Here is a 15,168-nt window from a genome sequence, read left to right as displayed (position 1 = left end):
GGTAATTCCCCACTGCCCAGATACCAGAGGGTAGAGTCCATCCTTTCAGACCTGGGAGCCAAGTGAATACTCCCCTCCTCTCCCCCAACTTTCCATCAGCAATTGTCCTTACCACACTTCATTGTGACTCCACATACCCTGTGACCAGCCCAGCTGCGTCCTTTAGAGTATGCTCCCTGTGACCCCTATCCAAGGTGGCTGCACCTAGATCTTGAACTCGTTCCTCACTTCTTCACCTTTTCTTCATCACCTGCATTTCTGTCTGAAGTTATCTTCTCCATGGGTCGTCTCTGCCTCCCACCCCGTCCCCTCAGCCTCTTTATTTGTGGCTCAGGATGGAACAGAGCTTCTGGTCCTGAATAGGAGCTCAGGAAACATTATTGCTATTGCTAGTAAGAAGAGCTAAAAAAGCATACTGCCAAGCTGTAATCAGTAAAACCGTATGAAGCTGGGTCAGGACCCAATCAGTACGTTTTTGAGGGGCCATGTGAAGGCAAGATCAAACCAGTCGATCCTAAAGGAAATCAGTCCTGAATATGCATTGGAAGGACTGATGCTGAAGCTGAAACTCCAATACTTTGGCCACCTGATGCAAAGAATTGACTCATTGGAAAAGACTCTAATACTGGGGAAAATTGAAGGTAGGAGAAGAAGGGGACGACAGAGGATGAGATGGTTGGATGGCATCACCAAGTTGGATATGAATTTGAGCAAGCTCCGGGAGTTGGTGATGGACAGGTAAGCCTGGCGTGCTGCAGATCATGGGGTCACAAAGATTCGAACACGACTGAGTGACTGAACTGAATTGATGAAGGCAGGGCTGTCTTTTTCCCTGCTGTGTCTCCAGCGCCTGGTTGTGTCTCAATAAATACATGACGGGGAGTGGGGCAAATGTATAGGAACTGGCACAGAACACAGCTTTTACAGATCTGCCCTCTTGGGTCCCAGCCAACCTGGGCCCTGCCTTCCCACACTCAGCAATGACTCATGGGCACCACTCTCCCCTCTGCCATCGGGCCATTGAACACCTCTCTGCGATGGCATATTTAAAGTCTCAGCCCAGTGATTCAGAAACCAACACAATATTGCAAAGTAATTATCCTTCACTTAAAAATAAATAAATTTTTAAAAAGTGTCAGTCCAGGCCCCAGACACAGTCAGAGGCCGCTGTAAGTAAGCTATATTCATTTACCTGATGCTGGGAAAGATTGAAGGCAGGAGGAGAAGGAGATGACAGAGGATGAGATGGCTGGATGGCATCACCGACTCAATGGACGTGAGTTTGAGTAAACTCCGGGAGTTGGCAGTGGACAGGGAGGCCTGGTGTGCTGCAGTCCATGGGGTCGCAGAGTCAGAGATGACTGAGCGACTGAACTGAACTGATTCATTTATCATTTTACAAATGAGAAATCTAGAACTTCCCTGTTGGTCCACTGGTTCAGGCTCTGTGCTTCCACAGCAGGTGGCACAGGTTCGATCCCTGGTCAGGGAACTAGATTCCATGCGCCACATGGCATGGCCAAAAAAAATAGATGAGAAAGCCAGACCTCAGTGAGGGTCAGTCTCTAATTATTGTTGTTACGATTATTCATTATTATTATTCACCTCTTTATTCTCACTGATCGGGTTAGGAAGATATACATAGAACAGGTGCTCAATAAGTGTTGGTTGGCAGGCATCAGCTCCTCCATCTTAGACCCTGGGGTCTCAGAAAAGTGACAACGTTGAAAAGAATAAACTTGGCTTTATTATTATTATTGATAAGTCAGGCTAGAATTGGGAACAGGATGCTGAGAGTTGCAAGGAAGTGGGCAGGGGTGTAGATCAGGGGACCCAGGGAGTTGCTGGAGCCTGGACTCCCCCGTGACTGGGGGCCCAGCTGTTAATCTTTTCCTGACAGCATAGAAAAGACCTGGTCAGTAATAATCCCTGCATAGGTGGTCACAGCTGCCGTGCTCTTGGTGTATATGTCCCTGGGGAGAAAGGACAGACGGACTGAGGGAGGAGGGGCTGGGGTCTGGACTCCTCTGTCTGAGGGATGGGTGGCTGGAGGTCTGGACTCCTGGGTCTGGGGGCCCAGAATCACGTGTCCTGTTGGAAAAGGTGACTAGAACCCAAAGCCGTGGATCCCAGAATCCCAGAGCTAGGTGTTGGGAGCTAAGATACCTGGGCCTTGAAAGATTACAGGTTTGAACCTGGACTCCTGAGTGTGAGGGAGAAGGGGCTGGGGGCTGGGACTCTGGACTCCTGGGGTGTGGGTGGGGGGCAGGTGGTACCTGATTTTCTCATCCACAGTGGGCAGGTATGTCTTCTTGTACAGCTTCTGGGCGGCTGCCTTGGCTGTGTCCCAGTAACCTAAGAGTGACTCCTGCATCTGGGTGAGCAGGGTAGGTCTGGAGGCCTCGTCTTGCTGGGGAACATGGGCCCCTTGGACCTCTGCAGGAGGAGAGTGCGTTAGGGTAGCTGAGGGGCCTGCTGCAGTAGGGGAATAAAAGGCGTAAGGAGAGGGATGGGCAGGGGCAGGGCGGGACAAGAACCGGACTGGGAGGATGCTCGGGGCTCCTCCCCGTCCTGGCATCCCCACCTCCCCTACCGACCCCACTCAACCCCACTCACCGAATCCCAACACCAGGAGGATGAGAAACCCAACCAGGAAGTATCTCGTGCCCATGGCGTCAGGAGACCTGGAACACTGAGGCGGGTGGGGGCAGGGCCATGGGAGGCATCTGGTCCTGGGGTCTCCGGGCCTCAGGGATATCGGCCTAGGACCCCCTCTCCCCTTCCTCCCCACCTGAGTCAAGTTCCTAATGACTTGAGCCTCACTTCCTAATATTCTATGATGCTACTCCTGCTTGCTGATTGTTACATCTTAATTCTTTGTTTTTTTTTTTCGTTGTGCTGCATGGCTTGTGGGATCTTAGTTCCCCGACTATGGACTGAACCCAGGCCCGGCAGTGAAAGCGCCAAGTCCTAACCACTGGACCACCAGAGAATTCCCCGCAACATCTTATTTCTAACATTCATTCATTCAAGAAGCGTTTCTTCAGCACCTACTGTGTGCCAGGTGCAGTTCTGGGCCCAGCCTTGAACACAGTGGCCCGCCACCCTCAGGAAGCCAACATGAGAGAGAAATGCAAGGAGCAAAAGTCAAATGAATGAATTAAAGTGCCTGTCTCCCTCTGATAAGTGCTCTGGAATGCAGAGGATGTGCTGTGTAGCCCGGGAAAGCCTCAGCAGTGGGGTGGCATTTATGTTAAGACCCACTCAATACAGGGCCACGTGCCACAGTCTGGGTTAAGAGCCACCACTTGGATGAGTGAGTTTCCTCTGCTCTGGGCCCTGTTCTACCCACATTCCAGAGTCATCTTGATCCCAACCCTGGGAGGGAGTCACTCTCAGGGACAACAGGGCTCAGTCCATCACATCACCCTCCACGTTTCAGAGACTGCGGCGTGGAGGTTGACATCTGACAGGAGGAGGATCAGCACACACAGACATTCTACAGTTTTTAAATTCCATGATTCTTTTTTTTTTTTAACCCCGGCCATGCCACATGCCCGGCTTGCAAGATTTAAGTTCTCACACCCGGCACAGGACCCAGGCCCCCCGCAATGCAAGTGCCCAGTCGTAACCACTAGACCACCAGAGAATTCCCTAAATTCCATGATTCTAAAACTGGAACTAATTTTTTGTTTGTTTTTTTTTAACTCTGAGCCAAGCAGCATGAGGGATCTTAGTTCCCCAACCGGGATCGAACTCGTGCCCCCTGCATTGGGAGCTCGGAGTCTTAACCACTGGACGGCCAGGGAGTTCCCTGGAATCTAATATCTTGACTTTTGCAGTTTCTGATCTAACAATCTTGGGCCACTCCTGCTGTCCCCCGCCCCCCCATTTCTGTCCCCTCTCTTACCAGACTCTGGCGGCTGTCCTCAGCAGCTCCAAATGGGCAGAGAAAGGCTTTATAGCTCTTGAGATCCACCCCTCCACCCCCACCTCGACACCTCGGCCAAAGTCCTGGCCAACAGGACTGCGGGGGTGGGAGGGGGAGAGTTGGGGGGGAGGTGGCATGGGGACAGAGAAAGAGACAGGTTGAATGGGGGGCTGCGGAGGGGTTGGGGGTTCTGGGTGCCCACCAGGCACCGGGTCTGGGGTCTCCATTGCGTGGGAGGGGAAGGCAGAGCTCTGAAGGAGGGGTGGCTGGCAGGGGTGGGGGGCTTGCTAACTGCTCTCCAGCCTTCACCCTCTACCCCAAACTGAGAAGCCTGAAGTCCTCTGCCCCCCATAAGCTGGCAGTGTGGGTCTAGCACTGGGGGCGGGGTGGGGTCATCCCTCCGGGTCTCCCAGTCCTTCCTCCCCACCCCCACCCCCACCCCCACTGGTGCTCCTGCCACGTGTCACTTCCTCCACGTCTTACCCTCTGGAGGGGGATGGGGGGTTATCTCTGGCGAGGCCAGGAGGGACTGGGACAGGGACACACACAGGAGAACTTGTTTATTGCAGAGGGTGTGACGCTTTAATTTTGGTCGCTGGGCCTGCAGAGCAGCTGGGGACACAGACTGTGGGCCTTGTTCAGGAGGCTATCCTTGGAACTGCGGAGCCAGGCCCGGGCGCGAGAGCCCAGGTCCTTCAGATGGTCATCGTAGTAGGTCTCCATGAAGCCCCGGAAGGCCGTAGGGCCCCTGGAAGGGAGGGGATTCACGGTGGAGACCACAGATAGCCCACAAGACTTCTGCTCAGTTCACCCATTCCTCTCTTTGACCCAGGACCCCCCTCTCAACACCTACCCTCCACTCTTCTCAGACCCAGCGTCACAGGCCTGCCCCCACCTCATCCTGCTCCTTGGAACCCACGACTTTGGGCACAGTCCCTCCTTGCCCAGACCCAGGATCCAGACGCCCAGCCCCTCCTCCCTCAGACCCAGGATCCAGACCCCAAGCCCCTCCTTCCTCAGATTCAGGAGACCAGGCCCCCAGCCCCTCCTCCCCCAGACCCAGGGGTCCAGGCACCCAGCCCCTCCTCCCCCAGACACAGCGATCCAGGCCCCCAGCCCCTCCTCCCCAAGACCCAGGAGTCCAGGCCCCCAGCCCCTCCTCCCCCAGACCCAGGATCCAGACCCCCAGCCCCTCCTCCCCCAGACCCAGGGGTCCAGGCCCCCAAACCCTACTCCCCAAGATCCAGGGTTCCAGGCGCCAAGCCCCTCCTCCCCAAGACCCAGGGGTCCAGGCCCCCAGCCCCTCCTCCCTCAGATCCAGGATCCAGACCCCAGCACCTCCACCCCAGACCCAGGGGTCCAGGCCCCCAGCCCCTCCTCCCTCAGATCCAGGATTCAGACACCAGCCCTTCCTCCCCCAGACCCAGGATCCAGGCCCCCAGCCCCTCCTCCCCCAGACCTAGGAGTCTTCCTCCCTCAGCCCCTCCTCCCCTAGACCCAGGGGTCCAGACCCCCAGCCCCTCCTCCCCCAGACCCAGGATCCAGACCCCCAGCTCCTCCTCCCCCAGACCCAGGAGTCCTCCTCCCCCAGCCCCTCCTCTCCCAGATCCAGGAGTCCAGGCCTCCAGCCCCTCCTTCCCCAGACCCAGGATCCAGGGCCCTGCCCCTCCTCCCCCAGCCCCAGGAGTCCAGGCCCCAGCCCCTCCTCCCCCAGATGCATGAGTCCTCCTCCCCCAGCCCCTCCTCCCCCAGATGCAGGGGTCCAGACCCCCAGCCCCTCCTCCCCCAGACCCAGGATCCAGACCCCCAGCCCCTCCTCCCCCAGACTCAGGAGTCCAGGCCCCCTAGCCCACCCCTAGCCCACCCCCTGCTCTCTGAGAACCAGGCCCCCAGGCCCCTTCTGCACACACTCACCAGAACCACTTCCACTTCTCTCTGGTCCTGTTCACCAGCGGCTCCACCCACTCCTTCACCTTGCCTGGAACCAGGCTCCAGGAACTCCTGGCTGGCGCTGGCTTGGGGCTCAGGGTCCTCTCCGGCTCTTGCTCCTTCACCTTGCCTGGAACCCGGCTCTGGGAAGTACTGGCCGGCCCTGGCAGGGTGCTCAGGGTCCCCTCAGGCTCTTCTTGCTGGCATGCTAGGTGGGACCAGAGGACAACTTGGACGACCAGGTCCCTGAACCTGTCCCTCTCCCCTTCCCTCCATGCTCGTGGTTGCTGTCACTCCTGGAGCTCTCTCACTGCCTTCTCTGTTGCTCTGACCCCTCACCCCCCTCCAGCCATCGGTCATCTCCTTTCACCCCCTGTGCCCAGGACCCCCATCAGCGCTCCATCTGCCTGAAGCTCCCTCCCACAGTCTGTAACCCTTGCCCCTCCAGGCCTCCCTTGCTAGCTGATCTTGCTGCCTCCTCTGTTCTCCTGCGACCCCACCCACACAGTCTGAACGACCTCCGTGGGCAGTGAGGGATGTCCCCAGGGACGGAGGTTGGCAAAGCTGTGTGTCAGGCTGGTGGGCCAGGGGTTCTACCAGGAATCACATACACCTGTCGGTCCGGCACCCGCACACCTGGGCAAAGCCTCACCTACAGAGACCAGCCATCACACGGGTACATGTCTACAGGCATGTACGGAGGCACCCATGCAACAATTGGGGTGCCCTTGGCCAACGACTTAACCTCTTCAAGACTCAGTTTCCCCTTCTGTAGAATGGGCTCGGGACAGGACCTAGCTTATAGGGTTACTGTGAGAGTTCAGGGTTAACACGGAGAACCAGTTTCCAGGACATCAGAGGCACTGTGTACATAGTGATATTTTAAATACATGTGCAGAGGGACTTCATTGCTTAATCCAGTGGTTAAGACTCTGCGCTTCCAATACAGGGAGCATGGGTTCCGTCCCTGGTCAGGGAACTAAGATCCCACGTGCCTCATGGCATGGCCAAAGCAACAAAACTTAAGAACTGCACGTGCAGAACCCAGACATACTCACACAGCAGTACACACAGACACTCTCCCACCCGCTAACCCTCAAATCTTTTGCATAATTACCCGCTAAAGACACACACGTGCCCACAAGCATATAAATGCATGTTCACAAACACACGTTTACCTCGCCTGCCTACTCTTGCTGACACACACACAAGTGCAAATTCATGGCCAGTGTCATCTGTACCAGGCCTGTGTATACACTTTTCAAACACGGCCAACCCTGACACAGACTCCCAGACACGCACACAGATCTGCACGCCTCACAGTCGCGCACACTCACACCCCAGGCTGCTGCGGGGTCCCCATACCCCACCCCCGGCTCTTCCTCACCCACGACACAGGCCAGGACCAGAACGCAGAAGCAGAGGAAGGCCAGGGCCTGGGGCCTGCCTCCAGGGAACGACATTTCTGGGGTCCTCTGTCCCTCTGAGCTCAGCTCTCCGGGCTGGGGGAGGGGCAGGCTGCACTGAGCAGAGCCCTCCCCTGACCGCCTCCCCACGCCCCTTGGCAGGGACTTCAGAGAGAGAGGGGCCCAGGTGACAGTGACAGAGGCCATGCCCGCCCCTGCTGGCCTCCTTCCTACCCTCCCAGCACCCTAACCTGACAGGGGACGACAGAAGTTTCTTTGGCCTCCTGGGCTGAACTGAGTTCAAATCCTGGCTCCACCTCTTGTGATAGCCCCTCTTTGGGGCCTCAGTTTCCTCCTCCGTAAAATGGGCCCACAATCCATACTTTAGGACGTAAATTAAATGATGTGATAACAAGGGAAATTAGATATTTTAAGTTTGTAAAATTAAAATTTTTATTTTATTTGGTTGCACTCTGTGGCACGTGGGATCTTAGTTCCCAGACCAGGGATCCAACCCACACCCTCTGCATTGGAAGTTCGGAGTCTTAAGCGCTGAACCCCCGGGGACGTCCTAAGGGAAATTCTTAGTGTGGAAGCTGGCAACAAAGGTGCTCACAAATCAGAGTTGCCTATTCTTTCTTTTGTCTCTGAGATCCCTTGGCCACTGGGCTATAGAGCCAGACACACCTTCACCGCTTGATCAGGGTGAATATAGTCCGGTCTCTGGGCTCAATGTTTCCATCTGTAAAATGGGGATAGCAGTGTCTGCCTCCCAGGGTCCACATGAAAGCCAAGTGAGGCCCTCTGAGGGAGAGCTTAGCGGGAGGTTGTCAACATCAGGCTTCGGTCAAACACCAGACAGAAAGAAAATGAGCCTTTTTCTCCCGGAGGACTTGAGTTGTGAGCCAGGTTGCACAATGTAGCCAAGAAACCACGGGCTGGATTCTTTGGTCTAAGGGTGCCAGATAAAATACAGGACGCCCAGTGACATTTGAATTTTAGAGAAATAGTGAATCTTTTTTTTTGTATAAATATGTCCCACGCAGTATTTGGGAAGTATACTAAAATTTATTGGTTGTGTATCTGAAACCCAAATCTAACCAGGCATCCTGTGTTTTTATGTGGTGATTGCAACAATCCCTGGAGGAGGAAATGGCAACCCACTCCAGTGTTCTTGCCTAGAGAATCCCATGGACAGAGGAGCCTGGCAGGCCAGAGTCCATGGGATAGCAGAGTTGGACACGACTGAGTGACTAAGCACACAAGCACTCTGACAATCAACCTTTGGCCACAACCTGAATGACTGTACAGAACTGATCAGGAGGCCTTCCAGAATGCTGTCCATTCCAGTGGGCCCCGTGTGGGCTCTGGCATACAGTAGGTACTCAATGAATGCTCCCTAGAGTTCCTCACTCACAATGTGTGTTAGTTGCTCAGTCGTGTCCAACTCTTTGTGACCCCATGGACTGTAGCCTGCCAGGCTCCTCTGTCCATAGGATTTTCCCAGGCAAGAATACTGGAGTGGTTAGCCATTCCCTCCTCCAGGGGATTTTCCCGACCCAGGGATCGAACCCCGGTCTCCTGCACTGCAGGCAGATTCTTCACGTCTGAACCACTGACAATAATAAGTGAAATAAAATCTGCAGTTTCTGACTGGGATGATGAAAATATTCTGGAAATGTATAGTGATCATGGTTGCACAAGATTGTGTATCTACTTAAATCCACTGAACTGTACACCTAAAAAATGGTTCAAATGGTAAACTTGATGTCACATTTTACCATGATAAAAAAAAGAAAAAGAAAAAAACCCATCTTGCATTGTGTTAGGGGAAGCAGTGGGGTATTGGGTTCAGAGTCTGGCTCCACCTCCTTCCTGCTGTGTGACCTGGTGTATGTTGCTTAATGTCTCTGAGACTGTTTCTTCATCCACGAACCAGAGTCATGGACTATGTGCTTACGCAGGAGAGTAAAGTAGATCGTTTACCTAACTTACCCTAACAACGCCAGATACACTGCAAAGCCGTGCTGTTAACCCCGCTGCTAATTATTAAGCTTGGATTTCCTGATGCTCGCTACTCATCGGGGCACATTAACTCACTGAATTAACCTCACTGCTGCGAAGTGGGCATCTTTTCCATTCCGATTTTACAGGTGAGGAAACTGAAGCTGTAGGGGTTGCGCTCCCCAGCCAGTAAGTGGTAAATTCGAAGCCACCCCTTTCACTCTGCCTAACCAAGCCAGAAACGAGCTCTGCCTTCACTTCCCCCACCCCAATCCCAGAGGGCAAGAGACAGATGGAAGCAGGGCCAGGGGTGGGTGGGCGTGAGGGGAAGGTCTCTGACCCTGCTCCAAGGTCAGCATGAGCTGTTCCCTGCTTGCAATGTTTGCCCATCTCTGTCATCCAAGGCAGGAACAGGCTGAAGGTCGTTCAGGGTGGACCTCAGGGGTGGCTCAAAAAAACAACCGTGGGTGAAGGGTGGGGGGCAGAGAGGTCACAAAGAGGGAATGGGGGACGGGAGCAGTGAGCCCTGAGATCTCAGCATGTGTGTCTGGGGACAGACAGCATCTCTGAGCCTGAACCTCTGTGTCCACAAGATGGTCAATCTCATCGCCAGACTCCCAACCACTCCAGGGTCTCTGCTTCAATCCAGATTCCACTCCCCGTCCCATGAAATCTACATTCCCTTCCCTTCCGTCATTCCTAACCTCTCACCTCCCTGGCTGCTCTGGGTTGTGGTGGGGAAGTCAGGGGTGGAAGAGAGGTTGGTATATCCTTTCCATCTCTACTTTCTGCCTTTGTCTGGAAGATCTCCATTCATTCATTTTATTATAAAAGTTGAGATATTTGGAAAAGAAAACACATAACAAAAAACTGAGATATTCACATACCATAACAGTCACCCTTTTCGAGTGTACAGTTCAGACTTTCCTGGTGGTCCAGTGGTAAAGACCCCACACTTCCCTGCAGGGGACCCAGGTTTGATCCCTGGTTGGGGAACTAAGATCCTGTATGCAGTGTGGTGATGCCAAAAATAAATAAATAAATGAAGTGTGCAATTCAATGAGTTTTGGTATATTCGCAAAGTTTGCAACAATCACCATTATCTAATTAGAGAACATTTCATCAGCCAAAAGGAAACCCCACACCCTTTAGCCCTCACTCCTATCCCCTTCTCCCCAAGGCAGGGCAACCACTGACCAGCTTTCTGTCTCTTTGTTGCTGTTCAGTCGCTCAGTCCGTGTCCAACTCTTTGTGACCCCATGGACTGCAGCACGCCAGGCTTCCCTGTCCCTCACCATCTCCCAGAGTTTGTTCAAACTCATGTCTGTTGAGTTGGTGATGCCTCCAACCATCTCATCCTGTGTCTCTGTAGATTTCCCAATTCGGCACATTTCATGTGACTGGAATCATAACATGAGGTCTGTTGTGGTTGCTCCTGTCATGGTTCACCCCTGTTGCAGTGTTGCAGCGTGTGTCAGTGCTTTGTTCCTTTTTTTTTTCTCCTGGATTTTTTTGTGTGTGTGCAGCTTGTGGAATTTTAGCTCCCTGACCAAGGATTAAATCCAGTGAGGGCTTGCTGTCCTAACTTCTGGACCACTAGGGAATTCCCAGGGCTTCGTCCATTTTATGGTTGAATGATATTCCACTGTGTATGGACATACATAAGGCATTGGCACCCCACTCCAATACTCTTGCCTGGAAAATCCCATGGACGGAGGAGCCTGGAAGGCTGCACTCCATGGGGTCGCTAAGAGTTAGACACGACTGAGCGACTTCACTTTCTCTTTTCACTTTCATGCATTGGAGAGGGAAATGGCGGCCCACTCCAGTGTTCTTGCCTGGAGAGTCCCAGGGACGGGGAAGCCTGGTGGGCTGCTGTCTAGGGGTCACACAGAGTCGGACACGACTGAAGTGACTTAGCATAGCATACATACACTATATGGATTTATTTATTCATTCATCAGGTAATAGGTATTTTTTGGCTGTTTTGCACTTTTTCGACTATTATGAATAAAAGTACTATTAGAGGTGTGTACAAGTTTTTGTGTGAACCTGTTTGTAGTTCTTTTGGGTAGAGACCTAGGAATGCACTTGCTGGGTCATGTGGTAACCTTGTTTAACTTGTTTTTTCCTCTTCCAATTTTATTGAGGTAAACTGGACAGAGACATTACTTTGCCAACAAAGGTCCGTCTGGTCAAGGCTATGGTTTTTCCAGTGGTCATGTATGGATGTGAGAGTTGGACCGTGAAGAAAGCTGAGCACTGAAGAATTGATGCTTTTGAATTGTGGTGTTGGAGAAGACTCTTGAGAGTCCCTTGGACTGCAAGGAGATCCAACCAGTCCATTCTGAAGGCAGTCAGTCCTGGGTGTTCTTTGGAAGGACTGATGCTAAAGCTGGAACTCCAGTACTTTGGCCACCTCATGCGAAGAGTTGACTCATTGGAAAAGACTCTGATGCTGGGAGGGATTGGGGGCAGGAGGAGAAGGAGACGACAGAGGATGAGATGGCTGGATGGCATCACCGACTCGATGGACGTGAGTCTGAGTGAACTCCAGGAGTTGGTGATGGACAGGGAGGCCTGGCGTGCTGCGATTCATGGGGTCACAAAGAGTTGGACACGACTGAGCGACTGAACTGAACTGAACTGAAACTGGACATACAATACTGTCTAAGTTGTACGGCATAATGATTTGACTTACATACATCATGTAAAGATTACTAAACACCCACATTTCATATAGATTCAAAATTAAATGCAAAAAAATATTTCTTGTGAGGAGAACTCTCAGGATCTACTCTCATGATAACTTTCATATAATGTGCGTGTGATGTGTGCCTGTGCAGTTGTGTCAGACTCTCTGCAACCCCGTGGCCTGCAGCCTACCGGCTCCTCTGTCCAGGGGATTTCCCAGATGAGAGTAGGTTGCCATTTCCTCCTCCAGGGGATCTTCTCAAACCAGGGATCAAACCTGGATCTCTTGCATTGCAGGCAGAGTCTTTACTACTGAGCCGCCAAGGAAGCCCCCACATAAAATGTACAACAGGGTTTGTTTTTTTTTTAAACTCCCACTTTTACCAAGGACCCACCAACGTGGGCCGAGATCTCACCAAAACCATGAAGAAGGCGGCCCCTGGTCATTACCAAGAAGTCTACACCAGCCTGGGCAGCAACTTCCACGCCAACAAGCGTGTAGGCCAGGAGATAGCCCTGATTCTGGCAGGAAGCTCAGCAACAAGATCAAAGGTCGTGTTGCACATCTGATGAAGCGGATTCAGAGAGGCCCGGTGAGGGGTGTCTCCATCCAGCTGCAGGAGAAGGCAGGAGAGGGGAGAGAGAATTACGTGCCTGAGGTCTCAGCCCTGGACTAGGAAATCGCTGAAGTAGATTCTGACGCGAAGAAAACCCTGAAGCTCTTGGAGTTTGGCAGTCTGTCCAAACTGCAGGTCACTCAGCGGGCTATAGTTGGGATGAATTTAGAGCTGTTTGAAGTTTTCTGCTGTGCTGAAATATTTTCATTAAACCTCGGACCAAAAAAAAAAAAAATTCCCAAGGTGATTCTTTTTTTTTTAATTGATGTACAGTAACTATCTACTTTTTGAGGAATTGCTAAACTGTTTTTCAGAGTGGCTTCATTCATCCTTTTTCCTACTCAGTATAAAAAATGTTTTTTTTTTAATAAAAGTAATATTGTTTACAATATGTTAGTTTCAGGTATGCAGCAAAGGGATTCAGTTGTGTACTCATCTTTAAAAAATATTTATTTATTTATTTATTTGGCTGCACCAGGTCTTAGTTGCGGCATGTGGGATCTAGTTTCCTGACTGGAGATTGAACCCGCGTCTTCCATACTGGGAGTGCAGAGTCCCAGCCACTGGGCCACTAGGGAAGTCCCCCTGTGTGTCTTCTGAGTCTTTAATGTGACAGATTTCTGGGGATTTAGGAAAGTGCTTGGGAAATCATTTGATTGATTCCAAAATGCTAAATAAATAAATCAAGTTAAAAGTAATTTTTTGATGAAATCGCTACAGGATATACCCATATACCAACTAGGCAAGACCAGTGCAACTCCTCATAGGAATTCGATCTAATAAAGGATATGGGGGACTTCTTTGTTGGTACAGTAGTTAAGAATCTGCCTGCCAATGAAGGGAACACGGGTTCGATCCCTGGTCTGGGAAGATTCCACCTGTCTCGGAGCAGCTAAGCCCATGCGCCACAACTACTGAAGCCCGTTGCACCCAGAGCCCATGCTCCGCAACAAGGGAAGCCATCGCAATGAGGAGCCCATACACCGCAAGAAAGAGGAGCTCCTGCTTACTTCAACTAGAGAAAGCCCGCTTGCAGCAATGAAGACCCAGCACAACCAAAAATAAATACATGAAAACAAAAAATCAGGACATGTGCACATTTTAACATGCTGGATGTGATGCCAGTGAGGCTGGGATCAGGTGTGTGTGCTTAATTGCAGTTGATACGATAGGCAAGATGACTTGGGGGAGGAAGTCAGAGTAGAACATAGCCCCTAGAAGCCCCACCTAGGTTCAAATCCCATCTCTATGCACTTTGGGCTTTGTGATGTCTAGCAAGTGACTTTAGCCTTCTGGGCCTCAGTTTCTTTCTCTTATAATAGGAGCATGACAGCATCTGCCTCAGGGGGGGTTTGTAAAAATGATATATTACTTTAGATTTTTTTTTTCTCCCTGATTTACCGTATTCGTGTCACCAAATATTAAATCTTTGTACCATACCTAGTCCTGTGCCAGGCTATGCCTGGGTCCACAGTGGTGATGAAGCCCTGTCCCTGCCCCCGGGTCTCAGAGTTCAGTGGGGCGTGGGACAGACCCATCCCCAGACAGTGATGACCCAGAGTGGACAGGGCTGGGATGGAGGCTTCCTGGAGGGCTTCAAGGAGGGCTTCCTGGAGGAAGGGACATCAAAGCTGAGACGTGGAGACTGGGGATTGTGTCAGTCTTTTCTGGTTTCTAGCCCATGACCTCTTTCAAATCCCTCTTCGTTATCCGTTCAAAATGTAGTAAGATCTAACACCTGCATGGTGATGAGTCAACCCATGAAAAATGAAGCTCATGATTACACAGGGCGTACTGAGTCTTTGCCAGCCTGTGGACCTATGTCTGCCTGCCCTTCGGCTTGGGCTTTTTCACCATCCTCCAGGACTATCTCTATAGTATGGCTGGATAGGCATCAGGGAACCAGTCCCCCAAGTCTGAGCACCTTGCGATCTGAGAACCAACTGTGTGGCCACAGGGACTTTGCCACCTCCCAGTCTCTGAATCTGTACACCCCAGTCCTCCCTTGCCCTGGGAAGGATCCTTACGTGGCCTTCAGAGGAACTTCTCTGTGTTCGACGGTGCTAACGACTCGCTGTGTTGTCTTCACGACTTGACCAAACCACGGTACTCCTCTGATGATGGGAAGGAATTTGATAGGGCCTGGGGCCACCTGGGCTGGGGCTGGCAGTGCCCAGAAGAGGAGCAAGGGTGCAAACATTTCCATAACGGGAGCCCTTTAGGATGAGATTCCCGGGATGGGAAAGGAGATCCTTGACTGTGGTTCTGGGTGTCATGGCATTAGAATGCAGCGGAGGGTACCAGAGCGACCAGATCGTTTTTACCATGCTGGTAATTGCCTTCCTCTCAGCACTAGACTGGTTCCCCGCCCTTTCTAGGCGTGGTAAAAGCAAACTAGCCAATCCCGAAGGATCTAGAGTGATTACGTCATCAGTTGCTAGTGCTCCTCTGGGCAGATTGCCATCCACTGGACCAACCTTTAGAGAGCCCTGAGACCCGCCCAGGGCGGGTGGAGATGCGGGGGCACTTGGTGGAGAATATGAGATCCAGGGCACAGAATGGGCCCCAGAGCTCTCAAGGGTCTTCT

At 52.2% G+C, this 15,168-nt stretch overlaps 2 protein-coding genes and 1 pseudogene across 3 annotated transcripts; 1 reads left to right on the top strand and 2 right to left on the bottom strand.

Annotated features, from left to right (window-relative positions):
- Window positions 1–1,724: 1,724 nt before the first annotated feature.
- On the bottom strand, window positions 1,725–4,345 carry APOC2 (apolipoprotein C2). 2 transcript variants are annotated; one of them, XM_006067537.4, is made up of 4 exons: window positions 3,911–4,345; window positions 2,617–2,692; window positions 2,277–2,436; window positions 1,725–1,973 (listed from the first exon to the last, which is right to left on the bottom strand). In XM_006067537.4, exons 2-4 carry the CDS (start codon window positions 2,669–2,671, stop codon window positions 1,883–1,885), a joined length of 306 nt encoding a protein of 101 aa, XP_006067599.2. In that variant the 5' UTR covers window positions 2,672–2,692; window positions 3,911–4,345; the 3' UTR covers window positions 1,725–1,882. The 2 variants fall into 2 exon arrangements, with proteins under 2 accessions (XP_006067599.2, XP_025125067.2); XM_025269282.3 differs by lacking the exon at window positions 3,911–4,345 and having other exon boundaries at window positions 2,617–3,891.
- A 145-nt stretch (window positions 4,346–4,490) lies between these two features.
- APOC4 (apolipoprotein C4) lies at window positions 4,491–7,405 on the bottom strand. Its single transcript, XM_006067538.3, has 3 exons — window positions 7,248–7,405; window positions 5,846–6,068; window positions 4,491–4,679 (listed from the first exon to the last, which is right to left on the bottom strand). The coding sequence occupies exons 1-3, from the start codon at window positions 7,321–7,323 to the stop codon at window positions 4,514–4,516; spliced, it is 465 nt and encodes a 154-aa protein (XP_006067600.1). The 5' UTR covers window positions 7,324–7,405; the 3' UTR covers window positions 4,491–4,513.
- A 4,691-nt stretch (window positions 7,406–12,096) lies between these two features.
- On the top strand, window positions 12,097–14,013 carry LOC102392564 (annotated as a pseudogene).
- Window positions 14,014–15,168: the final 1,155 nt, after the last annotated feature.

The sequence above is a fragment of the Bubalus bubalis genome, chromosome 18 (assembly GCF_019923935.1).
Source record: "Bubalus bubalis isolate 160015118507 breed Murrah chromosome 18, NDDB_SH_1, whole genome shotgun sequence".
Taxonomy (NCBI): Eukaryota; Metazoa; Chordata; class Mammalia; order Artiodactyla; family Bovidae; genus Bubalus; species Bubalus bubalis.
Note: the sequence above shows the minus strand (reverse complement) of the source record. Positions and strands in the feature narration are given on the sequence as shown.

Excerpts from the sequence above, each read along its gene's own strand:
- APOC4 (XM_006067538.3), bottom strand. The coding sequence starts at position 7,323 with ATGTCGTTCCCTGGAGGCAGGCCCCAGGCCCTGGCCTTCCTCTGCTTC. Across the intron at positions 6,069-7,247 it reads GGTCCTGGCCTGTGTCGTGG|CATGCCAGCAAGAAGAGCCT; the intron begins GTGAGGAAGAGC and ends GGTCCCACCTAG. Across the intron at positions 4,680-5,845 it reads GAGAAGTGGAAGTGGTTCTG|GGGCCCTACGGCCTTCCGGG; the intron begins GTGAGTGTGTGC and ends CCTCCCTTCCAG.
- APOC2 (XM_006067537.4), bottom strand. The coding sequence starts at position 2,671 with ATGGGCACGAGATACTTCCTGGTTGGGTTTCTCATCCTCCTGGTGTTG. Across the intron at positions 2,437-2,616 it reads CCTCCTGGTGTTGGGATTCG|AGGTCCAAGGGGCCCATGTT; the intron begins GTGAGTGGGGTT and ends CTCCTCCTGCAG. Across the intron at positions 1,974-2,276 it reads ACTGTGGATGAGAAAATCAG|GGACATATACACCAAGAGCA; the intron begins GTACCACCTGCC and ends CTTTCTCCCCAG.